The 25,345-nt window shown below is 42.2% G+C and overlaps 1 protein-coding gene across 1 annotated transcript in view; it reads right to left on the bottom strand.

Annotated features, from left to right (window-relative positions):
• Positions 1-307: 307 nt before the first annotated feature.
• Positions 308-25,345, bottom strand: part of CELSR1 (cadherin EGF LAG seven-pass G-type receptor 1) — a 165,404-nt gene continuing 140,366 nt past the window's right edge. Inside the window, exons 22-35 of the mRNA XM_059847299.1 lie at positions 25,038-25,205; positions 22,489-22,615; positions 21,906-22,106; positions 18,370-18,544; positions 12,544-12,656; positions 11,160-11,239; positions 9,466-9,592; positions 7,447-7,572; positions 6,996-7,132; positions 6,437-6,540; positions 5,453-5,620; positions 4,358-4,600; positions 3,804-4,068; positions 308-2,483 (exon numbers count right to left, since the gene is read on the bottom strand). Of these exons, the coding sequence (XP_059703282.1) occupies positions 2,459-2,483; positions 3,804-4,068; positions 4,358-4,600; positions 5,453-5,620; positions 6,437-6,540; positions 6,996-7,132; positions 7,447-7,572; positions 9,466-9,592; positions 11,160-11,239; positions 12,544-12,656; positions 18,370-18,544; positions 21,906-22,106; positions 22,489-22,615; positions 25,038-25,205 (2,059 nt within the window). The 3' untranslated portion in view covers positions 308-2,458. The remainder of the gene's footprint in view (positions 2,484-3,803; positions 4,069-4,357; positions 4,601-5,452; positions 5,621-6,436; positions 6,541-6,995; positions 7,133-7,446; positions 7,573-9,465; positions 9,593-11,159; positions 11,240-12,543; positions 12,657-18,369; positions 18,545-21,905; positions 22,107-22,488; positions 22,616-25,037; positions 25,206-25,345) is intronic.

Raw genomic sequence — 25,345 nt, 5'->3', positions numbered from 1 at the left:
CACACATCCTTTTTCTAAATCTGATGCTTTGCTCTGGGTTAGCAGAGGGCATTTCTCTTCCATGGACCATTTCCCAGGTCTGAAAGATTCTGCAGGTTTGGGCTGGAATGCGATGCACACTTGGCATCCTGTGCCAGCACGGGGCCCTGGGCTGCAAGGGGCTGTGCGTTGGCTGCTTGGTGCTGTACAGCCTCTGCTCAGATGGGCACCTGGATGTTCCTGCTCCTGCTAATCCCCAGGAAATGACATTTGGACCCTCATTATCTGTGCTTCACTTAAAAATAAACCACCAGAGGAAGAATACAAGTTCAAAAAAATTTCTTAATTTATTGTAAATTCTCCTTTCATCTGTGCTGCAATTCCAGTGTTCTGCACATTAATAAATATACATTTGTTAAAAAAAAAACAAAACAAACTTCCAGTGTCTAATCTGCCATAAAGCTTTTAAAAAGTCATAAAAATAGGTTTTAATTTTTTTGTCATTAATACAACTGACCCTCATTTACTGAGACAATTCTGATCAAAATAAAAACTACCTACACCTACTGGGACAAAATATACATACACAGATGTAAGAACAACTAGCATGGGTTATACACAATGTCTGAGCACACAGCCAAGTGCCAGACCCTTAAAACATTCAAAATTTTTTTCTGTCAGAAAATGTCACACATGATGTTGCATAATTTTTAAAGGAACAGTATCTTTCCTCCCTCTCCCCTTCCAAAGGCCTCCTTGATACTTGGAAAATGCATAGGAATATAATGAAACCCAGATTACAATACACAGTTTCTCATCTTTTCCTCAACTCCTGCATTTTATTTAGCCCCATTTTCTGTTTCTTCTCTTTCACACACATTTGCACAAACAATAGCCAGTATTTTCCCAAAAGGGCTGCTGTGGTGAGCAAGGAGCTCCTGAGAGCCTTGTTGGCAGAGAGCAGGCACAGGCACACCACTGTCATCCTTGGAGTCATGTATTCCCAGCATGGGAGTCACTGGCTGAGCTCTGCCTCGCACTGTTGGATGCAAACTTTTCACATCTTACTTTTCCTCTTTTTGTAAACACTGCAGGAAGGTGAAGACAGCAGACAGGTCACGCTTGACTTTCCTATACCTGTGAATCCAGCACATTTTGTGGGCAACATGAAACCTTAAGCCTTCCATGAGGTTTCTGAAATAATAAAAAGCCAGGGCTTTGTCAAAGAGCTGGGCAGACAAATCTAGACATCTTTTAAGTCTCGTATTTCTGCTTTGATTAGTGATGTGCTGAATCCAGTGAGCAAGAAAGAGGGAAAAAATATTGCACCTGAGGCAGAACTTGAGCCATTGGGACATGCAGAGTACTGGTTTGTTGCAGAGCTATACAATCACACCAATTATTTTCTTGTTCTTAGTAAGGGAAATACTGATTTGACTTCCTCCAGACAAGGACTATGTTGAACCTTACACAAAAATATGTGTAGACCTGAAGTTCAATTCCTGAACGCTTCAATGCACTTGTGAGCAGAGATCAAAATACAAAAAAAAAAAAGGAAAAAAGAAATTTTTGTGGGTTTTAGAAGAGAAAGGTTATGAGAAAAACACACTGTGCCCTCAAAGTGTTCCAAAATCTGTTAACAAAACTTATAAATTACAGTCATGGACTTTGATGTAATCTTTTCTGTATTACTTTGAAAGCTGCATTGTGTCTGAAGGTGGCTTCCACGAAAACCTCAGTTACTTATCAAACGCCAAATTCAAGTAAAATTGTGCAATGTTCATATAAAAAATATCAAAACATCTTTTTAATTGATTTCCTATTATCAAATTAAGAAGATCAGTATAAATGTAAAATATACAAAGGAACTTTTTCTTTAGCAACACCATACAAAATATATAAAAGTATCTACACTTTTTATATATATATATATATATATATAAAGGATTTTTTTTTTTTAAGACGATGTGTCCGTAGAGGGGTGGACAGAGATGCTGGCATAGAAACCAAAGGACACTTGTTGCAATATTCCTCCCCAGAGCTCAGCAACCTCAAGGGTTCACGCTGTAGCCATCAAAACTCCACAAGAGACACCTCCTAGTGCTTGTCTCAGGCTTATTGTAGGTCCACTAGGAAGCAATGTGTTCTTCCTTGGTTCTCCCCTGTAACAAGCAAGTCCTACAGCACTGCCTGCACCGTGCACAGGTATCTGTCCATCACAGTGCACCCCTGTTTCCATTTCCATGTTTTCAGCGTGGGCTCCTGCAGGAGGAGTGTACCACACAGAGTCCTTATTGCCAGAGCAGCTGGGCACTGTGTCTGTGCCAGGAGCAGTCAGGGTTCTGCCAGAAGGTGAAACCATGTGGGAGTGGATGCCCACCTCATCCTCCTCACCGTGTGGCCACTCTGATGAAGTCTGAGGAGGGCAGCGTGGCGAGGGGGCGGAACCGTGCAGAGGTGATCACAATTTCCTGATGGTTCAAATTGAAGTTTCATTACTGCCTCTGTTAGGGAGAAGAAGTAATCGTGCAGGCTTAGGGTTAAACAGGCACAGGCAAACCACTCCACCCAAACCCACCTAATCGCTTTTAGTAAGGGCTCATGCTCTGTGAAGTTACCATGCCTTGCCAATCCAGTGCTTGCAAGGGGGTGCTGTCCTTGAGGGGAAGACCTCCAGCTGGGAGAAACAATTTCAGGTAGTACACAACAGAAATGCTTTAGAGGAACTTCTACAGAGGGCTTGTGTTTGTCTAATGCTTTGCTGAGCATACAAGGTTCACACACAGATCTTACAAGCTGTTAAAAGCCTGGTGTATCAGATGGATTCATGCAATTGCTGCCAACAGCAGAGCTTTCCATTATGCCAAAGCTCTGGAGATAACACAGTTGCTTAGTACAAGCGGGTGAGTTATTCTCCAGTAATGACTGTGTTACCTGGTAGCAGCTTATTCAGTTATGGCTTATTCAAAACATCCATGTTTCCTGGCTAACTAGGATCTAGTTTATCAGCCAACTCCCAGCAATCCAAAGATGTGCTTTTATAGTGAGGTGGGAATGGTCTGTGCACCAGACAACAGGGGTGTTTAAAGCCTGGTGGGACAGTGCCAGAGCTAAAGCTGGGTGAGAAATTTTCTCTTGGTTTGGTGAAAGAGTAAGACTATTATTCATGTTAATAAAAAATGAGACTATATGCATAAAATGCCTGCAGAGACTTTACATATGGCTGTTGTCATAATTTGAAACACAAGAATTATGATGAGTAATGAGGTTTCTGAGAATTCCCTTTGGCTGAGAGCTTGCTCAGCCTTTTGTTTATATTTGTTTAGTTTACAGTGGTAAATTCACACACTGATTGCCATGAAGCAGGTGGGAATCACGGGCCTGGTATTTTAGGGTCAGTAGCTTGGTTTTCTCTCCAGCCTTGGGGTCTCCTGCCTCAGCCATCGTTTCCCTCTGCCCAGATAGATGCTCACACCATGCCCCCCCACAGCCTTGTGCCTTTGCCCACCCAATCCTGGCAGGATGGCAGGGCAGAGCAAGGCTGCTCCTGTCCAAGTGTGCCAGTAGCACATCAGCCTAGCCTACCAGTTCAGAGCATGTCAGGGTGATCCAGTAGCAGGTGTCTTGCCCATGATAACTGTTTTGGCCTCCTCATGACTGACACCCCATGGCCTGGGGACATGGTATGGGCAAACCATCAAGGCAGTCACTAGTGAAAGACTCTGGCCAGTCACCAGAGAAAAGTTTTGTTCGTGAGTCTGGGGTTGGAAGGTGGAGGGTGAGACCATAGGAGGTCAGCCAGGGCACCCCGACGTGGCACTTACTCTGAGTCTGAGGTGTCAGCATGTCCTGTTCCCACATGGAGGCTCATGGCCATGCCATTGAGCTGGTCTCGAGACTGCTCCCTCCGAACATTTTTCACGGTTACCCCTGAGTCCGAAGGAGAGCGGAGCCCCTCATTTGTCCCTAGGGAAGTAGTCCTGGATGAGACTGTGCTCTGATTGTAATCCGACAGCTTCTCCCGCAAGCGATTCTTCATATTCTTATCCACCAGTGGGGGAGGGTAGGTAACTTTATTTTTTAAGATGCCTGTGAAGGAAAAAAAAATAAATTTTAAGTGTATCAGTAATTTAATTTATCAAGCTAAGCACATGTGAGATGTTGCAGTCTCTATTTCTTACTAAGACTTCTAGTTTGGTACTTCATTTCATAACCAACAGATTAGACTACTGCAACTACCTTCTAGCTTCCCATGGCTACACAGGTTGGAGCCACTTGGAAAGTATTTTTCCCTGACAGAGCTACCTTTTAAACTAATTAATGCTTGTTAACCCCCCAGTCTCCCAGTCCAACTGTGAGGCTGGGTTGGCCGTGCTACCTTTCCTCTGTTCCGGCTGCTGGTTATTCTGGTGGGCCAGAGGTCTGTTCTCCTTCTGCTGCCCTTCGTTCTCCTTGTCCTGGGGTGCTTCATTGCTGTGGTTCACCTGGTTTTCCCTGTGAAGCTCTACGTTGACCTTGGTCTCTACTTTGAGTTTTTGTTTCCTACTGGGGTCCTCGCCATCGCTGGCTGTTACGCACTCTGTGGGCCAATAGGGTTTCACATGATTGGGAAGGGTATCAACTGCAATGCAAAAAAACACTAGCTCAAAAAAACACTTTTGATATCTTCTCTCAACCACTGCCTGGCCTCTGTGGCTGGAGAGGGGATGTGTATCAAACCAGAGCAATCTTTCAGTTGGTCCTTCCTGAACTGCAGTGCCCTTGGTGTGCATTAAATCCCCAAAAATCACCTGGTAGGATGGCAGGGCATCCAAACCCTTCTCAGAGTGAGGTTGCAAGCTCAGTTATGGAGAAGTGTGAGACAAACCTGCCCTCTCAGCTCTCCAGGGTCCGAGATCCCTCCTTGGGGAGGTTAGTTTCTGAAGGCTGAGAGCACCCTAGGCACCCTGTGCTGTATCTGTGAAGAGCCACAGTACACAGCCTGGATGTGTGTCATTCAAAATTGCCTTTCATTAGGAGAGGATCAACTATGTTTAGAAATGCCTGCACCCTGACACACAGAAATGATATTAATGGTCAATGATTGCCAACTCTTTAGGTCCAGGACCTCTCCAACACCAATGACTTTATTGCATGAGGAGAGGCAGGCATTTCTTCCCCCTGCCCTCAAAACAAGTGGCCTCTTTCTTCTCTTTTTCATATGAAATTTTGCTGGCTTGGTAATGCCTTGTCCAAATGCTTTGGGGACCTGGCTGCAAAGCTGCCTGCCTTAAGGCATTCAAGCAATTTTGTGTGATTCTGTGCTCAGTCACCCCTGCAGACAAGCTCTAAGCTGGAAACAAGAAGGATCTCTACAGAAGCAAGGCACAGAGGCAGAGATGCTGCCTCAGTCACATGGTAGCGTGGCAAATTTATCCCATCTAATCTAAAGCTATTTTAGAGCACCACTGCCCTCCCCTCGCACTGGAGGTACCTTTGGGTGTGCTGTGGAGTGGGCCATGTTCATTGTTCTTGGAAGTCGATGTGTTCCACTTCTTCTCTGTCTCGAGTCCATCCTCCTCGCTGTCGGATGAATGGGAAGAGGCGTAAGAACTGCTGTGTTCATCGAGGGACAGCTCGCTGTCAGAGTCAGAATCGTGCTCTGCAAATGTGCATGGGGAAACACAGTGGTGACAGTGTAAATAGGAGTTGAACAAATCTACCTGACAAATGCACAAGGAGAGAGGAAAGGCAGGCATTGGTCTAGGCCATGACAGGAATGAGCTCTTACATCTGTAAGTGTATTTAGGATAAATTCAGAAGGACAGCAGCACAACCACTGGGAAGCACAACTACTCAGTTCAGCTAGTGGGCGGGGCTAGCTACCTTTTACACGTACAGGACATGCAGAACAGAGTGGGAACATATTTTTCCCTATTTAACATGCAGAACTGTAATTCTATTGGACCTCAATGAGCACAACACACAGGCAAAACAAGATATCTAGAAATACCAAGAATCTGAAATGAACTTAACCTTAAAACTGCTACAAGGAAAAAAAATTGAACGTCAAGACCAAAATGAAAGGAAATCAGACAAGAGGCACTTCTCATTTTTTGTACAAACCACAGAGAAGTAAAGGAAAATATTGCTTCAAGGTCTCAAACATTAAAATTTCTCCAACTAAAAATCAAGAGCAACGGTAAATAATATGTGAGAAAGAAAGAGGATTCCATAAACTGTCAATAGCTGTGACAGCATATGATAAAAATTAAACCATCACAAGCAGCAGATATATGATACTTTCATTCCATGATTTCCTTGTAAGGCAGCCATTGCACAGCTTGTTTTGCCAATAGCATAATGAGAATGAGACCATCTAATTATTCCAACTATTCTTCCTGTTACAGAAGACTTCAAAGAAAGTGATGAGAAGAAGGTGCACAAATGGGTCAAAGCATTTAGAAATTATTCTTACCATTGGATTTGGATGGATTCCTATGAAAAATGGAGGAATCTGCTTCAGTCTGACCAGCCCTTGCTTGACTTGAGGATCCACTGAGTTTATGAGCAGCCTCATCCCTTTGAGAAGAAAAACAGAGGACAACCATCTTGGTCACTTTATGTTGCTGTTTTTAACAACAAGGCAGACATGCAGACAGCTGCCACTGCACAGACACTTTACGGTGAGACAGAGGTTATCCTGATGTGGCTATCTGCCTTGTGCCATATGAATCACACTCTGGAAAAGCCCATAGCTAATGAGCTAAACTGTGCTCCTTGAGACACATCTGAATTATAACAGGCAAGCAGCAGGGCCCATATAGGTAACATCACTCTTGGGTTAACCACTGCGCTGCTGGAACCCTGCCCTGAAGACACATGCAACAGAAAATGCACCAAGGAGAACAACAGTCACATGAAACAGAACTGTTAAGACATAAACCAAGCTTTTGAACCAGAGCTCTGGTTTCCACATGACCAATAAAAAAGGGAAAGGCAAGCACCTGAAAGCCATGCACCTGCCACCAGATTACCTGAGAATATAAGCAAGGTAGCTATTGTGGCTCTTGGCTGACCTGACGGTGCTCTCTAGGGAGACAGTGGATTCCCCCATAGTTGTGCGATACATGTTTGGCTCTTCTATATATGTGTTGTTACAGTTCAGAGATCGCTGAAAGGGAAAAAAAAAGACATAAAGCCATAGTGAATGATCCTTCCAGAAGCTTATATTACCCACAAATGTATTAAGTTTCAAAGAGCCAAGTGGGTTTTGATGCCAGGGAAAAGAATTATTTTCTCTTGAAGGTTTCAATTAAAATAATAATAATAATAAATTTTTTGGGAGAAGCCATCAGTAGTCTTTGTACAAGTCACTGAAAGCAATCATTCAGTTCACTCAATTACAGATAAGCCACCTATAAGTTTATTTTAGGTAACTTCTGCCAGCAAGAGGATGTTTTTTTCTCCCAATGCTTTTTTTCTTACCGTTAACAATGTAGCTCTTGTTGCAGTGGAATCATCTGGAAGAGGTTTCTTTCCAGTTAAAGTGTTCTTCAAGTGCTTTCTCACTTCTTTGTTAAATACGCAGTGGAAGAAGAAAATGAACAGCCCCTGGATAATTTTAGAGAGAGGAAAATGTAAATGCTTCACTACTACCATATTGCAAATATGGATATTAGAGAACACCCATTTTGAAACAACCCCTGAATTCTAGTTTGTACTCCATGACGGTGTATTTCAAAAACAGTAACTATTTTCTTTCTTGACTGAAATGGCATTGACTGGTCTCCTAGCATTTCTTCATAATTTGATTCCAAGTTCAAATATGCATTAAAGGCCTGGGAAAATAGACAAAAATATGCATTTCTCCAGAATTTACAGAGCAGTGCTTGATATGGGAAGAAATTCAAAGGGAACCTCAATGTCCCATTAGAAAACATTGCAGAGATTTTAGAATTTGGGATTTTGGATCTTTTACACAGATGATGAGAAAAAAATCAATAGCAGTGCATGAAAAATATCACAGCCTTTAGAAAAGCCTCTGGAAATAGGCAACTTCTGTGAAAGGAGCCCTTAATACTGCATCTAAGAGAATTTTAGAAAGCCTTGTGAGATGTGAAGAGGTATTGGGAGCAGAGAGGTCCCAACTTCTGTCGCCTAAGTTCCTAGGTTAAGCAATACCTCTGGTGGGAAAATCAGTAAAGTCCCCAGGGCTGGGCAGTTGTTGGCTGCCAGGAACACACATTAACAGCTTTTGCTGGGGGCAGGGCACATATGTGTGTGCCTTCAGATGTACTTGCTCTGAGGGAATTAATGCAGCTGCCAAATTGTTATCAACTTTGGTTGGACACACAGTATAGAAAAGTCAATACTCATGAAGTTGCAGCTGTACCAACATCATAAGAAGCCTGAATTTCATGATTTCAGCCAAAGCAATTGACTTAAAGTAACTTTAAACTTCAAGCTCACTTTCTTAACATTCAATCAAATGTGATCTTAGCTACCACTAGCACTTTGGGATTATTCATTAATAAAATTCTCATAAATGTCTCTTTAGAAACATAAGTTCAAAGAAGGCAGTGATGTGAAATGCCACATACCACTGTGCCTCTCTGGGCAAGTTTGGAGAATTCCGGCTGCTGACCTTCATCCCTTTCATCAGGTTTATGTTTAATTTAGTTTTATTTTAGATTTGTGGAAGCCTGGTTTTATAGCCTCAGTAGGTGCATTTATTACAGAGCACACTAGCTGCAGTGGCAAAATAACCTTGCTCCAGGCTGACCTATCTGCTGTGCTTCCAGGGCACTGACAGCTGTCTCCAAAGGGGACCCATCAGACTGTTTTCTCTGTGGCTGCAAGTTCTGGCTGTTGTGCTCCAGCTGAGTGTCCTGCAGTAGCTGTTTTAGTACTGTTTAGGGCAGTTACTGTCATCCTTGGTCACATTCAAACTGTGACCACAGGAAGCTCTGTCACTACTTCCATGCCAGGTCTCCTGCAAATAACTATTTTCTGCATCTTTAATTGTGTAAACTGGGACAGGCAACCAAGCAAACGCATAATAAAATTCACATTGCATTTGAAAATCCTTATTTGTCTCATTTCTTTAAGCAGTAACTTAATTTGTGAAAGCCTTGAACTTGGAGCCATTGACTCTGGGTGAAATACAGCAGCCTCTCGTTTGCAATAGCAACAGGATGACCTAGCAATGAGCACACAGAGCACAGTAACAAACACTTTGTCTCTAGAATGACAGAAGTATACCTGCCTACTGTCAGAGGTTACTATGGTAGTGCACTTACCTTGAGAATGACTAACAGTGAGAGACATAATTACTCAGAATTACAGTTTTGGTGAAAAGAAACCTCTCCTTGAGAAGAGAAAGCAAAAATTGCCTTGAGATCGCTGTTTTTCTTAAGTTAGGTCATGTTGAGCAGGTTTTTGGAGGTCTGGATGTAGAAGTGTGCTCATCAAGGTCTACCACAGACAAGATGCTACCCAACTTACCTGCAGGCAGCTGAAAATGGCAAAGAGATAGTGAAAGGTCATCACGTCGCTGTTGACTGCCATGAGCCCCAGCAGCCACGTGGCACTGATGAGCAGCAGGAGCAGGAACGCTGTCCTCAACACAGGGCTGTAGAGCAAACACAGATGGTGTTTGTTAGCAGTGTGATGGGATACAAGAGAACAGCCCAACTTCTCCCCATGGATGGTGGTATGTGCCCAACAACTTGGCGACTGGAAAAGCCCTTTGAGAAAATTAGGGCAGTGTTCACCAATTCCCAGCTTCCACAACTTTCCAGCTCTCTCACAGCAACACTCCATAGCTTAGCATGTTCCTGTTAAAAAAGTGAGTTCTTTCCAAATTCATTTCCAAGACTTTCTTCAAACAAATCTGACTGTTTTACAAGCCCATGCTGTTCAGCCTTGATGATTATGAGGAACATGTCTGGGCAGTAAATGGCATGTCCATCTCATTTCAGTTTGTCACCTTTACTTTCACATTCCTTCCCAACGCTACTACCCAAGGTTTTGGATTGAGGGCACTCAGCGAAATTTTGTTCGCTTAAAAATACAATTTCCACAGACGCTTTTCAAAAGACAGAAACAAATCTAGTGGCAAAAGTTTTATATTATGAGTAAAACTGCTGACTTAGTTAGCAGTTATACTCCTTGGTTTAGGGAGATTTAGACCTCATCCTCAACACCCAGACACTATTGGGGTCAGGATTCAGAATGTACAAAGCCAACAGCTGCATGGAAACTGGGGCTGGAAAGGGCATGCCAAGGGGAGCATGGCACTGCACCAACATTGCTCCTTCCACTCTGCTATTAACTGGGCCACCCATGTTGCCAGGGAGCTCACACTCAGATTCTAGTTTTCATTAAGCTTAGTGTTAAGGGTTAGAGTTCAGAGAACCACAAAGCCTAGCTCCAGGGACACCAGGGGTGGAAAAGCCATGCCAGTGAGTACACAGTGCCCTATGGCCAGAGCTGAAAAACAAAAATGAAAAGCAGCCATTTGAAATCTCATACAGCTACCTCGTTGGGAAAAAAAAAAAAACCAAACCAAAAACCAAGGGGCTGTACTGCCACTAGCTAATCACATTTGAGTTCAAGGTAAATTCTGAGCTTTGGGCAAAACAGATGTTAATGAGAACAGGCTGTCACAACAGCTCAGGAGGGTGGCAGGCTGCAACTTGCAATGCTGCTCATCCCAGTGAGCATGGGATGCAGGGAGGCTGGCCCTCAGCACGGGAATGTCAGTGGGTCTCTGCCAAGGCACAGCTGGTAACCAGACACTTGACAGGGGAGACCCTTCAGAGCCATGGACAAGCACAGGGAGACCCAGAATGATGCCTACCTAAGCATGCCAAGGACAGAGGTGAAGTGACAGTGTAAAAGAGACTATAATGAAAGATCTGGAAGACTGCAATGACACCACCTGGAGGATAGATCTTTCCCTTCTCCCTTCTCCTGCCTACACTTGGTGGTGCAGAGCACCATGGTGGAAGTTTTACAGGATCTCTAAGGGAACCCCAGGAGAGGGTGGGGCGAAGCAGCTCCAAATGCCTCTACCAACACTCTCCACCAAAAAAACATTTTTATTTTTATTTCCTGCTTCAACACTTGATTTTAGGCAATTCTGGCTTTTTTTATTTTTGGTCAGAATGTCTACAGGTTTTTGAACTGACACTTACATGACTCCTGTTTTTTCAAATGAACGTTGCCTTCGTCTGCATGATGCTTTCATTGCAAGTATAAAAATGACAGTGTTTATCTGAAAGGCAAATTGAAACAACAGCATGGATTCTTTCTGTACATTTCTTACAGCTCTATTTTCAATAACAATGCAATTTTTATCCTAAAATGGTTTGTGGCACCAAGAATATTTCTTGCTCAACTTACAAGACTTTAAATTCCAAGATTCACCTTGTTTCAAACCAGCATAGTCAAGGACATCCTGGCACTTGATTTGGATGAAACTCAGTAAGACAACCCTATGAAAAGATGCTTGAGGGAAAGAATGGCTGCCCTTGTCCAAATCAGTGGCCACCTCAGCCCAGCACCTTGTTTCAGTTAGTCAAACCAGAATTTAGGGATATTTTCTAGCAGAGCCTACAGTGATAATTACTCTGAATAAACCTCCAGTTTCCACTGATTTCCACGTCAGCTGGGATGTACTAAGTTGATGGTGCACTTGTACTTAATCACTTGTAGTGAATATTAATGCTGAGAATTTGTCTCATCATTCACTTTCCAAAACCATGTAGAGTTTTACCACTGCCATTGTCCTGTTTCTAGGAATTTCTAACTTAAAATGCTATGGAGAAATGATGCAGCTTGTCCTGTTTCTGCTAGATCTGCCACCTCCTGCTACTGCTTGTGTTGGGAAAGATTTTGAATGGTTGGGTCCATAGCCATTTTCTCCAGAGCAACACACCATTACAGGCTCCTCCTTCCTTCCTGCTCTGCAGCTTTCATTTCTCTAGGCTTAAGACTCCACTTGTTGGTCCTCCAGTGGGGACTGTCCCATGTCTCTGATGATTTGTGACCCTAACCTACAGTGCTTCCAGGTCTGCTTTTTGAGGCAAGGAGACCAGAACTTGCATTTGGCATTCAAGATGAGAATCAAACCATGACTATTTATCTTCTGGTGTTACTTTGATGGAGAAACTGTAAGGAAAAGTTAAACAGCAGTCCTTTCTTTTAAATTCCTGAAAGTGGAAATATTTAATATTCCTTTAGGACTTCTAGATGAAGTGACTTGTTATGGCTCATTTTGTTGATTTATTTACTGATCTCACAGACCAACCCTTCAGAAATGGAACAAAGGAAATGACAAATAGGTTTCTGGCCATACAGCCATTGCTCTACCAGCAATCTTTGTATGGGCAAGCAGCCCTCTAATTTCCAGGAGCTTAGCTCATGTCTTATCTATTTAAGAAAAAGATGCAAACTCAAGTACATTTGCTTCAAATGTAAAGAACATGGCTGCTTTGCATGACTACTGTTTGACAAAACTTAGGCGAAAAGGTAGCAGTAAAGAAGAGACAGTTCTGGATGCCAACTCCCCCTACTTACAACGACAACCATTACGATGGGCCCAGCGAAGCTCCAGATCAGGGTGTCATGAACAGACAGCCAGCAGAAATCAGGATTCCCATAGCCTTGTGGATCCAGACCAACAGCAAGCCCTGTGTCACAAAGTGGAGAAAAACTAAATCAGAAAGGTGCTGCCTATAGCCAAATGTAGTTTCAAATAAAAAAAATTATCATGGCAAAATTTATTCAACAGGAAATTCTGTGAAGGCAAAAAAATGAAATAAAGCTTTTGTAAATCAAAATCTTCATCCTGGTTACTTCATATCAAACAATACTCTGAGTTTTGCCAACTAGAACAAAGTTCAGCTACATAAAATAAAAAATGACAACAAATGCAAGTCCCAAATTAATTCTTTTTCAGCACAGTTTTATAGTCATTCTCACACGGTGTGAGCCTTGAGGGTGAGTGACATGTTGAGGAATTTCAATAAGCCTGTGCAGCAGAATGACATGAATCATAACTGAGGAGATGTCTGTGCTATGAAAAAAAAAAAGTGCATTCTTAACTTGCTGTCATGAAAATAACATCAGAGACAAAGGAACCTGGGAACTTATGGGAGTTAACTGCTTGAGTTCAGGTGGGATTCATTTTGAAGTGCCATCCCAGGTACCTCACACTGCTTTCGGCGCTGTCTAAAATGGAGTTAATGCCCCAAGGCATTAAAACCCCAAGGAGTTAAACCCACACCTTCTATTATTTTATTTTTCAAAACCTGGCGAATTCCAAGGGGGTCTCTGAGCCCAATATTCACCTGCTGATTTACAGTCCTGTCTGACTTGACCTACACCTTGCTCTTGTGCTGATAGACTGGGATTTACCTTTGACCTGCAAAATCATACAGTCATGGAATTGTTTAGGTTAGAAAAGACCTTTCATGTAAGGTGTCCCCTGAGTCTTCTTTTCTCCGGGCTAAACACCCCCAGCTCCCTCAGCTGCTCCTTATCACACTTGTGTTCCAGACCCTTCACCAGCTCCTCTTGGACTTGCTCCAGTGCCTCAATGTCTTCCTTGTATTGAAGGCCCCAAAACTGAACTGATTCACAGTGTGGCTTCACCAGTGCTGGTATAGGAGGATGATCACAACATCCTTTTGGTCCTCCTGAGTTGCCTGCTTTTTCCTCCATTTTTCCCTTGGTTCCAGCAAAAGCTCCCTCTTCATCCAGGCTGGTCTTCCCCATTGGTTTGTCTTACACCACACGGGGACCACAGCTGCTCCTGTGCCTTTAGGGCTTCCTGCTTGAGGAATCTTCAGCCTTCCTGGACTCCTTTGCCCTTCATGACTGCCTCCCAAGAGACTCTGTGATTTAGGCCTCTAAACAGACCAAAGTCAGCCCTGTGGAAGTCCAAGGTGGAAGTTCTGCTGAATCCCCACCTTACGTCTAAGAGAATTGAAAACTATCATTGTGTCCAAGACAGTCTCCAGCCATCACATCACCCACCATTCCCTCTCTGTTCACAATGAACAGGTCCAGTGGGGTATCTCCCTTTGCTGGCTGACTCATCAGCTGTATCAGGAAGTTCCTTCCACACACTCCAGGAACCTCCAGGACTCTCTTCTGCTGCGTTCTATTCCCAGCAGACACCTGTTAAGTTGAAGTCCCCCACATGAACAAGGACTAGCGATGGTGAGACTTCTCTCAGCTGCTTGTAAAATATTTGGACTCCTTTGCCCTTCATGACTGCCTCCCAAGAGACTCTGTGAGTTTGGCCTCTAACAGACCTCTGCCTCCTCGTCCTGGCTGGATGGTCTATAATAGACTCACCATCGTATCTATCTTGTCCTTCCTGATGATTCTTACCAATAAGCACTCAACTCTTTAATCACCAACTTCAAGCTCCAGACAGTCAAAACATTCCCTAACAAAGGTAACCATTCCAATGCTTTCTAACACAGACACACCTGTGTCTTTGCTGCCACAGGGATCTCCAATCTCAGCCTTCACTGAGATGGCAGATGGAAGGAGTCACTAGCAAACTATCCCACAAACACTGGCATTCTGCCCTCAGCTGCCTCTAGTGAGCTTGGCTTTATCCCTTTCTCCCTCCAAACCTGGTTTAAAGCTCTTTTAATGAGCCCTGTAATTCCTGTGCAAAGATCCTTTACCCCCTTTGAGACAGGTGTACCCTGTCTGCAGAGATCTTCCCTCTTCAGGACCCAGAAAGTGATCCCTGTGAGGGCTGTGGCCAGTGGCATATGGCAGGTGGCAGCAGCATGCTGTCTGGGCACGGGGGCACCCATGGTGACGAGCATATGTCCTGTCTCCAGAGGTGGCCAAGGCTGACGGCGCTGCTGCTCTCTGCAAGGAGGGCTTGTGCATTTAGAGTCATCTTTTTCTGAATTGAAGCCTGCATGCCTTGATGAAAGGACACTGAGAAAGGGAAAGGTAGCTACATTTCACTCTTGCTGCTTAGAACTGGCTCACAGCCAACATTCACATCTGGTACAGGCCTATGGTCTGTGAAAACTAAACTGGCTATTTGGCAAAGCAGTGGATATCGGATCTGTTTTCACTGAAATGTGGAATGAGATAGGACTAGTCTCCCTTCCTGCTCCCATTGGCCCTTCCACCACCCCCTTCAGCAGTTGCCATCCAGAAAGAATTAGCCATAAATGACTAAGGGACCATAAAGTATTTTATACAGATGTAATTCTATGGATACAGTCTGTTTCCCAGGACTGGATTTGCCCATTAATGGGACTCTGGCTCTATGAGTAATTGGCAGACAGCAAGGTTTTTTCACTCTCAAAATCCTACCCTGAAGTTCTCCATCAAACAAATGGGGCAAATTGCAGTCTTCAGGTACATGATTCAAATATTACTGCAGTCAACAACACGTGAAATAACACTTTACTCAAAGGCAGAATTAAGCCAATGCAATGTAATACTGAGAAATATTTTGGCACATCAATTAAATGCTGCAGCCTGGTTGCCCTTAACAGACTGAGTGTGCAAACTGAGTGATGCCTTGCTAACATTTGCAGGAACTGGGGCTGGTCCTATGGCCAAGAGTCCTGTGGAGACCAGCACCCATCCCCAGCACACACACAGGAGCGTGCCAAGGGCTGCAGGAGAGACATGTTTTGACCCTTCTGAGCTCTTGAGGGCTAAGCAGCCATGTGTGACTCAGGCAGCTGTGGGGCAGCCTCAATTCTCTCCTGATTAATTGCTTTGCTTAGGATTTGAAAAGTGCCAGTTTCTGGGGGATATTGGTTTCAGGGCTCTGTAAGAACCTGTTTTAACACAAGGGCTGCAGTCTCCATGGCAAAGCAGTCACTGCACACATATGTCAAGCACTTAGCGTGCTGCCACGGAGACAGGCAGAACTGGGGGTGTCTTGCTGTGTGCCAAATCCAGCCCCTTGCTCCTGTGGCAAGGAAGTCATAAAATCCCTCTCCAAGATGGATCAAACTACACTTTAAAATGAGCAAGCTTCAAGCTGATTTAAAATGTTCCACTATGACTCTCAATGGAGGACTATTGCAGATCCCCACTCCTTTGATGGCAGTAAGCCTTCTCCCAACTTCTATCCTATTCTTCTTCATGGCAATTTGCATTTCTCTGCTGTGATTAAATGTGGTTCTTCTTCCCCACAGGAGTAAACATTTTGGTAAGTTTCATCCCCCTCTAAAGGCCAAGGTTCCCTTCTTCACGTAGCTTGGTCCCATCACAGATGCCTTAGGACCACAATGTCCCAGCTTGAAATCAATATCAGTTTGAGCATAGAAAGTAGAAAAAATAATATACAAAAAGCCACTGTTACTGTTTGCTACTGTTTTATTTTTTTTTTTTCCCTCTTGGGATAGCTATAACGAAGATGAAATGGTATTTGTCTTTAAAGTAAATAAGTCCTCTGCGTATCCCAAGACTAAAATTTCTTCCCATATCTAGACTATACCACAACTAAGAAAAATAAACAATCCTTCTTTCATAAATCAATTTAAATAATGCTTAGGATTCATGTTATGAAGTTGGAACACTTTTACTGTTTATAAATTAAAATTTATAAAGAAGCTTAATTAAAATACGTACAGTAACAAGTTAACTAGAGGCAAGAAATCCTACATTGTGCTATTTATGATGAAACAATTTTCTCCTCAGATGATTTATAAGCCTGGAAAGGCAAACTAAAGGCTTAGTTTTCTTTATCCTCCATCTCATAAAATCCCTTGACTTTCTCAGTAATAGGGATCTGACTTTTCATTTAAACAGAACTGCAAATTCAGTAGATTCAGGGATTGAATTACAGGACACAACCTGGAAAGTTTCAAAAGTGCAAAATGGAGATATCACAGAGAGCAATAACTAAGTAGAAAAATGTAAAAATTGTATGCTTGTGATATTTAAATTGCATAATACTGCTGTTGAGAAGGTCTGAATTTAGATTTCAGGAGAGAAAGTAACCTTAAGCAGAAACTCTTTCCAACAAAATTCTTCTAAAGATAATGAGTTCTGAAATTCAATTAGTTTTGCTATTTATTGATACTTTTTTTCTCCTAGAAATGATGCTGCCAAATACCTAATTGCACTTCAGTGTTTCTGAAAATTCCGCAGTAGTCCTGTATATAGTGGTAAAAGTCACACAGGTCTGAAATGCTTCAGAAGTTCAAGGACAATTTCTATTTTAAGTGTCTGGGGTATGTCTAAAATGGCAGAGCCTTCTGGGCTGTGCTTTCTACTATAAACTGATAGAAGTAGAAATTATTAGGCACAAAATGATATGGAAAAACTTACCAGTTCCCTGAAGAGAGAATTAACCTATACCAGCCTACGCTGTGATTTCATATTATGCTTTCTTAAAACACACAGAAAAAAAGAACAAGTACGTATTCTTAAATCTAACTTGTTCCACAATATTTTTGCAAGTGTACACGACTGATTGCTATTTGTTTGATCTAAGAGACATCTAAACCTCTGCCATTGCTGACAGTATGATATTATCTGCAAAAATAAAACTAATTGGAAAAAAGTTAACTGCCTGCCTATGATGTGATTTCCCATATGGCAACAGATACATGCTGAAACAGTTGAACCAAAAATCCCCACTCCAACTGTTCCGTGAAGCAGAGTTCCTGAGGAGCTGTCTGCCTGAATTAACACAGTGCTGTCTGCTCGGGGTAACACTGGAAATGTCTATGGCAAAAATAGGCACAGTGAGGGCGGAGATGAATGTGCTCCAGTAGATCACTCTGGACTGGTTTAAAAGATTACTGCCTCCAAATTTTCATTACTTTTCCTCAGCTGAAAGTTACAGCCTTTGTATCTGAAATGAAGTATAAGGCAGCTTGAGTATTCCCAGCTTGGTTTAATGCCAAATAAAAGAGAGCCACTGAAAATCCCTTCACAAGTATTTACTGTTGGTTGACAGTAGAAAGCGGGAATGACCAGTGAAGGGCAGTAATGTCCTGTGGGCAGACAGCGTTGCTTCTGAAGCCACTGCAGTTACCTCAGGGACCGTGTATCCATATCTGGAGGTACCAGCACAGGGAAGGAAACTTTCTGAAAGCTATTGACAAAGTTGTTCAAATACAAATACTGTTATTCCCAAGCAATGTTGTTATCAGGTCCTGGTTTAATCTGTGCAATTATGTTTGTTATTGCATAACCATCAGTATCACTTCAGTTAGGGCACACAAACATTTGGTACACAGATCTGCCAAATTCAGGCTGACTTCTGCTAGATGTGGCTTGGTGCTGTCCTGGTTCAGGAAAACACCCATAGCTGTCTGACATGGGGTAACTTCCCTGAACCTGGCCAGTGAAGATGGTAGGGAAACTAAGCTTTTTTGGGGTGCTTGAGAGTACCTGTTATGATGGCAGGAATGCCCCAGCCAACAACGTAGTAGAACCGCATGTGCCCAAAGTTGATGTTCCTCACTTCAGTCAGCATCCGGTAGATGTGGAGCTGCTCCACAAACATCCATGCAAAGGTGCTCATGTAGAAATAATGCAGGAGGATGGCAATCACAGTACACACAAACTGCAGAAGGGAAAGGGCAGAGAAATTAGAATTGCTCTTCTGAATCACAACCCGGTGAGTCACTTGTTCCCCCCGCGTAGCTAATGGCAAGTGTAATAAAAAGATTTTGGCAGAACAAACATACTGCCTTTAATTAAGTTTTTCAGAGTTTAAGAATAATTGCTAATACCGTGAGAGATTTTGCTTTATTAAAGTAAAGTGGATCACTAAGCTCCATCAGGCTGAAAGCAGCAAAATTTAAGGACCTGCTGAAATCAGAGACCAGGTCCGCAGTGAGACTGAAAGTAACAGCTACAATGGGCACACTGGTAGCTGAAGTCATCTTTGTGATCAAATAGCCACCTTGAAACCTATGATCTTCAGATACTTGCCCTTCTGTAATATCTGCTAACCAATTTTCTCTCCCAACATAACAATTTGATGAGTGAAAACAAGAATGACCACAAGCATCTGACACCTGAATTGTAATCTTGCAATTAACCTTCTCCTTTCAGAAACCAAAGGATTTTGCCAAGGATCTGTTGATAAGCTTGAAGTAAGAGAACATTGTGCAACCATTCAGTTTTTGTTAGAAAATGTTTTACATTGTGTTTTGTAACCTTTTGTTCCTGCGCAGCACTGACCCTGCTTTCAGACTTTGGCATGACTTTTGAGTGGTTTTTCATGGTGTAACGCTCAGATATGTACATTTCCCTGTTTAATGTACATTTAACCTCTTTGCTGAGCAAAAGAATCATACAAAGACTGCCAGCTTTCTGGATTCACTTACTACATCAGCATTATTATAACATCATGTGTTATTGAAAATGTGGCTCACTAAATAAACCATCTTTCTTCCCTCTATGTAAGTGGTGTTTTTCTTGTTCCTATTCTCACATGCTTATGAGTAGAGTGCTGCCCTGAACATTACCTTTTTCAGGTAAGAAAAAAGAAAGAAAATAAATCACTTTCTATCAGTAGTCCAGGGAAAGATTAAAACCTCACCCAGAAATGTGACTGTTAATTTACAGAAACCCATAAAGCCAGGCTGGGTGCCAAGCAGCACAGCATTATTTGTGCTCCAGCATTCTTTACCTCTTTATGTTCATCAGTGCATGACTCGTTAGACAACTCTCATTCCATACAGACAGATGAATAATTGTCTCAAGCAGACATGGCTTACAGCCCTCCTACCTTCTCAAATTGACTGGTAGGCTGTAAGGAGCAGCTTTCTGCTGTATGAAATACATTCTATAAATTAAAGATCTTTGTAAATGGTTTAAAGGTTAGGGGTGTTTCACTGAGTCCTCGTAACACTACAGAACATGATCATACCATGAGCCCCAAAGCATGGAAATGAGAAGGAGTCAAAGAGAACAATCTGACCAAGTACAACCACTAGGACTTGTGGTATTGATGTAATGAACTGTTTTACTACTTTTATAAACTCTGCTTGGTGCTTCATGATGCGATGAAAGGAATCTGGAAATGAGGAGCCATCATTTACTGCATAATTTTTGGTAAAATTCTGTAGGGATGTGGACTTGGCCCCCAACTCCTCAGTAGGTATGTTGGAGAACTGGAAGAGTATAAACTACCCCTTGCCAGTAAAACGCAGCAAAAAATGAGTGGTGTGCTCAGCAAGGCATGGGAAAGGTCAAGTTACACAGAGTGCTGTGTATCAATTGGCAAGGTGAGCTCCTTTCAGTAAAGTTATTTTAGTATGCAAACATTTACATAATGAAGCAAAGACAACACACGTTCACACATGACATGAGACCATATCCCAGAGGGCAGGTCACTGCAGATCTCACCACAGCAGCAGATAAAGGGCCTGAGTTCCTGGTAAAAGGGAATATTAGTATTCAGAATTGGAAGTGATGCAACCAGCTGGAAAGCTTTATCCAGTTTGGCATTCACAGTTTTTCAAAAGGTAAAGTGGGAGAAGAAGGCCATAAAAAACCCCAACAGACTAACCTGAATCTTAGAAATTGAATAATTTCAGCAGCTTAGTTTTATACAGTTTTCCAAAAGAAATACTATTAAACAGAGGTTTTCTGGCAGGACAATTTTTATAAGAGAGGTCTCTCAAATTTACTAGGAAAAGTTCTTGTCAGCACTCAGTTACTGGAAGCTGAAATCAGTCAAGGTTAGATAGTTTTTAAAATGCATGTTATAGCTCAAGTGGATATTAGAAGCCAGAGAGACAGCATAGGATTATGTTATAGAGCAAATGAGGCAGTGTGTTTAGGCACCACAGTGTCACTACCATGATGGTGATGATATTCATTGAATGTATATTCTCCTATTTCTGCTGCTTGGACAATGTGAAATCAGCATGATTTTTTTATTGCTGTTGTTTTGTTTTGATCTCAACACTGTACTTCCTTCTCAAAAATTAGATTGAAATATGTACATTAATGGATTTCTAGATGATAAATTTTCTTCACAGCTTTCAAATAACCCCTAAAGTAACATTTTGAATATTTTTCCTATCTATTAAGGACATACATTTTATTGCATATCACTCCTCATCTGTGTCCAGCCTCTTTGGCACAGCTGTGGAGCCTGGCAGTGCTGGAGCCCTTGTCTGTCCCCTACCTGTCTGAAGGGCAGCCATGGCTTTTGGGATGGGTGCTACTAAGAAGCAGCAGCAAGACTACATATAATGCCACATGGTTAAGACAGCAATGAGGTCATAAGTACAGAACACACTTCATGTGTGCTTTATATCTATTTTGTACTCAGTCTATTCATAACTTGCATTTCTTAACATGCCCAATGCTGGAGATCCTTGCACTAAGGTTTGTCAACAGGTGTGATGAGCTGAAGCCAACAACCCCTGTGTATAAAAGGTACAGAGCAAACTGACAGGTCTCCTACTGAATCCTGGATGTAGCAAGCTGTCCCATGCCTGGCAAGTGGCATCTCCAGAATGGCCAGTGGGTCTACAATGTGCATATTAGCACCGGACCAGCACCACATCACTGACAACCTGTGAGTCAACACCAGGAGCCATTTGGGCTTGGGAGGTACCTGCTGCAGGAGCAACTGGAAAGCCTCCTACTGAACAGGCAAAGCAAGACAGAAAACACACTGATGAAAAGAAAGGAAGAAATTAGAATTAAGGTTCAGTTCCTGGGATAAACCTTCAACAGGGCTGCTGTCATATATTCTCTGAAAATAAGATATAGTCCTATTGCCTGCCATTGCTATTAATGTTATCAGCCATACATGAATATACTAAATATCTGATGTTTTTCAAGTAAGGGTTAAAGCCAAAAAGAGGAGAAAGTGAAACAGATGGGAGAAAGTAAAAGCTGCAATATGAACCCCCTGATTTAAAGCTTGAGAACAACTCTAGCAATGAACACAGTCTTACCGGGTTTTCAGTCTGGTTGATTCCAATAAGAAAGACAAGCTCAGAAAAGAACAGGGCAGCCACCAGGTTTTTGTGGATACTGTGCAAGTTGGAACGCAGTGTGCGGATCAGGACCAGCAAAATGAAGGTGATCAGCAAAGCCGCCAGCGAGATGGATACCGTTGTGTAAGTGACGATCTTCAGAGGAAGCACCTCCCCATTCTGTAGAAAGACAGATTGACAGGAACTCTGGGGGTTTTTCCTTCCTTTTCCTCCAATCAAATCTACTACTCAGAACACCAATGTTTTCATTATACTGAGTCAACATACAGATTTACTAAGGGACCAACAGGAGTGGGTGATGCCACCTCTTCAGCTGCTAAACATGTTGAGCATGTATGGGCAGCACCCAGAGGATGCACCAACCAGGTAAGAAGGTCCTTTCAGCAAACCCAGTGGTAGGTGCTGCTAGGCATGGGCAACACACTCCTGACACTGGGACTGATCTGCTGACAATGCCCTGAGTCACATACAAAGCTCAAGCTCTGAGCCAAAGCCCTTGAAAAACAAAGTCTCCAAAAATCACGAGCCTGACATCACCCACCTCTCGTTTAGAAATGTCCATCAGGACAGCAAAGCTGGTTATATGGTTGCACTGGCAAGCGATATGGCTGTGGTTTCTGGAAAACAGCTCACACCCTCGGGAGGACCAGGCACCTGTCCCACCAATCCTGTGGGGAAAAAAGGCATTTCTGAGCACCAGCCTCCAATCTCCCCTCACCTTCCGCTGCCCTCTGGGGCAGCTTGTGCTGCACAACCAGAGGAGTGCAAGTACCAGGGCAGAATTATCTATAGCTGTCACCTGCCTGAAAGAGCATCATCAAACTAAAAAGGCCTTCAGTTGAAGTAGTTTCTGATAAGACAGCTGGCCAGATTTTGTCGGTTTATAACAGTCTGTTTTGAGTTTAAAAAAAAAAAAAATTAAAAATGTGCTTTTGGGTCAGAGACCACACAACCAATATGGGAAAGAGATTGCACCGAACAAAATGTCTGTAACCAAGGTAAATAATACCTTGTTTAAAATAATTAAATAAATAAATGTGTCCCATAGAGGGACACAAGTTTTTGAGTCATGTGAATATGTTTCAGCAATAGTATGATATACAGTTATATCTGTATAACTGTATATCAAATATATGATATACAGTTCCTCTGAAAAGTACACAAGAATATGTTAAAACCATCTCTAATAAATAATATTTTATACCAGGAGATCTCTTATATTAACAATGCGGAGAAACTGCTGCCTTAAAATTCTTCCCTGTGCAATTATGGTTAACTCCAGTGACTTCAGAAATTATTTTATATCAATATTAATTATTCTATTCTGAAGTTACCGAGTAATAAAAATAGTCTTGCAGTTACTGAAAGATTTTTCAATTAGATATGACCTCTTTTTCATTCAGCAATAAAACATTTGTTAAATTTTAATATCACTTCCTCTCAAAAAGTACTCTCTTTCTAAAAGCTCTTTCATTATTACATGCCACGTAAGAGCTGCTTTTCAATTGTGGCTGTAGGAAGACGTAACACAGATAACAATGCCACTGAAGTTGCCAGCAAATAGCTAACAGATGAATCACTTTAGAGCTAATGAGTTTTTCAAGCTCAAACAATGTTTAAAAATTTATGAAAAAGGACTTGCCATTCCCTCACAATCAGCAGATTGACAGAGTGCATACAAGCAAAAACACTACTTCACATGTGGGCAAATGAAGAGTTTATTACTGTGATGATAAGAGATTTCTGTTGCATATTTGATCCTTTAAACGAGATAATCTCCTGAAGCCTTTAACTAGGAGGCACACATTCCCTAAGTTAGTTTGCTGTTTTATTTCCAGCATAGGATATTGCCTTTTAAAGGATTTTTCCATGGTTTACTAGAATTTTTGGGTTTTTAGGAAACAAGTAACAGCTACTCCCTTTCCCCTGGGCAGACCATGTCATCCTCTCACTGTGTACCTGGGTTTGTAGCTGGAAATTGCAACATATATGTAATAGTTATAATATTGTGAAAGCATAATATGAATGTGGTTACCTCTCTAAACATTTTCTTTTGTTTTATCCCCACTCTTGAAATATTTCCAACAGGATAGTGCTGTTTCCACAATGCCATAAAACCAATGAAACATCAGCATATACAGTTCCAGCTCATATAATTTTTCTCATTTTCAAGAAAAAGATGTCTTTATCTTGAACTTTACTGAATACAAATGACCTAAATGAACAATTTTCAGAACATTTCATCTTTTTCTTAACACCTCCCTCCTAGAGAGTCAAATACTCTCTCCTTATATTCTGCTTCTATATTATAATTGCTTTCCATAAACTGAAAAGGTCTAAATGTCCCAAAAAAGGTATTTCCACTCCCTCCAATTTTTCACTAAAACAAATGAAAGCAAATCCACAATAGCTGGTGAAATGAAAGTTAAGTTTCTTACCAGTGCAGCTGCCTTTGCATTGACTTTTGAGTCAAAAATTTGTGATTCAGAAATTCATTATGTTTACTCCCAATTTTATGTGAAAAACCTCAGTCCTCATTTCTACCAAAATGAAGGTTTGGTTTTGTAATTTTTTGCACTGGCCCTGGCTGAGGCACCAAGGGTAGGTGCCTGTTTGCTATCTACTCTGTCCATAGTCACTGGAGTGTAACAGGAGAAGATTCAGCCCGTGGAAGAGCTGAATCATCTCCTGAAAATCCTGACTTAAAGACCTCAGACAAGCCATGAATTCAGACACTGGAGTTGGACTCTAGACATACATCCGTGGGCAAATAGCATGGACAAATACAAGGAAATCGTGGGATTTATTGCTTCTGGGTGAAAATGAACCCTGCAGAAAGACATGACAGCACTGTGTTTCTTAGAAACCACATGGTTAATCCTTTGTTTGAGGAGTTATGATAATTATTTTCATTTTTCTCAGGTTGGTGGGAAATGACTACATGGCTCTATTCCACCAAAAATCAGTTGTCAGTTGAACAGACAGACCAAGACAGGGTTTCCTCCAGAATTATCTTCCCAGGATAAGGGCAGGAGTTTTCTGCTACTCAGACGGTGTCACTCACAGCCCTAAAGCAAGCAGGAGACATACGTGATGGAGTGATTCCAGAAGACACAGACAGGCTTTGTTCTCTCCTCTGTTTCCAGCATGGCATACTCCACTATGACAGGCTTTTCCACCAGGTTGGGAGGAAACTCCCCATCACTGTGAATGGCTGTGCTCACTACAGGTGTGTTGATGATAGGGCGATTTGGCAATCTGCACAAGGAGAAAAATTGCACGGTGATCTACACATCAAAATGCAAAGCTACATTCTGCAAATAGAAGATCTCCAATTGCTTCTGCTCAGAAAGTGAGGCAGGTGTACCAACAGCCTTCCATACAGATGTGTTCCCAAA

The sequence above is a fragment of the Haemorhous mexicanus genome, chromosome 5, assembly GCF_027477595.1.
Source record: "Haemorhous mexicanus isolate bHaeMex1 chromosome 5, bHaeMex1.pri, whole genome shotgun sequence".
In the NCBI taxonomy this organism is placed as follows: domain Eukaryota; kingdom Metazoa; phylum Chordata; class Aves; order Passeriformes; family Fringillidae; genus Haemorhous; species Haemorhous mexicanus.
The sequence above is the reverse complement of the archived record's forward strand: the minus strand, read 5'-3'. Positions and strand labels throughout refer to the sequence as shown.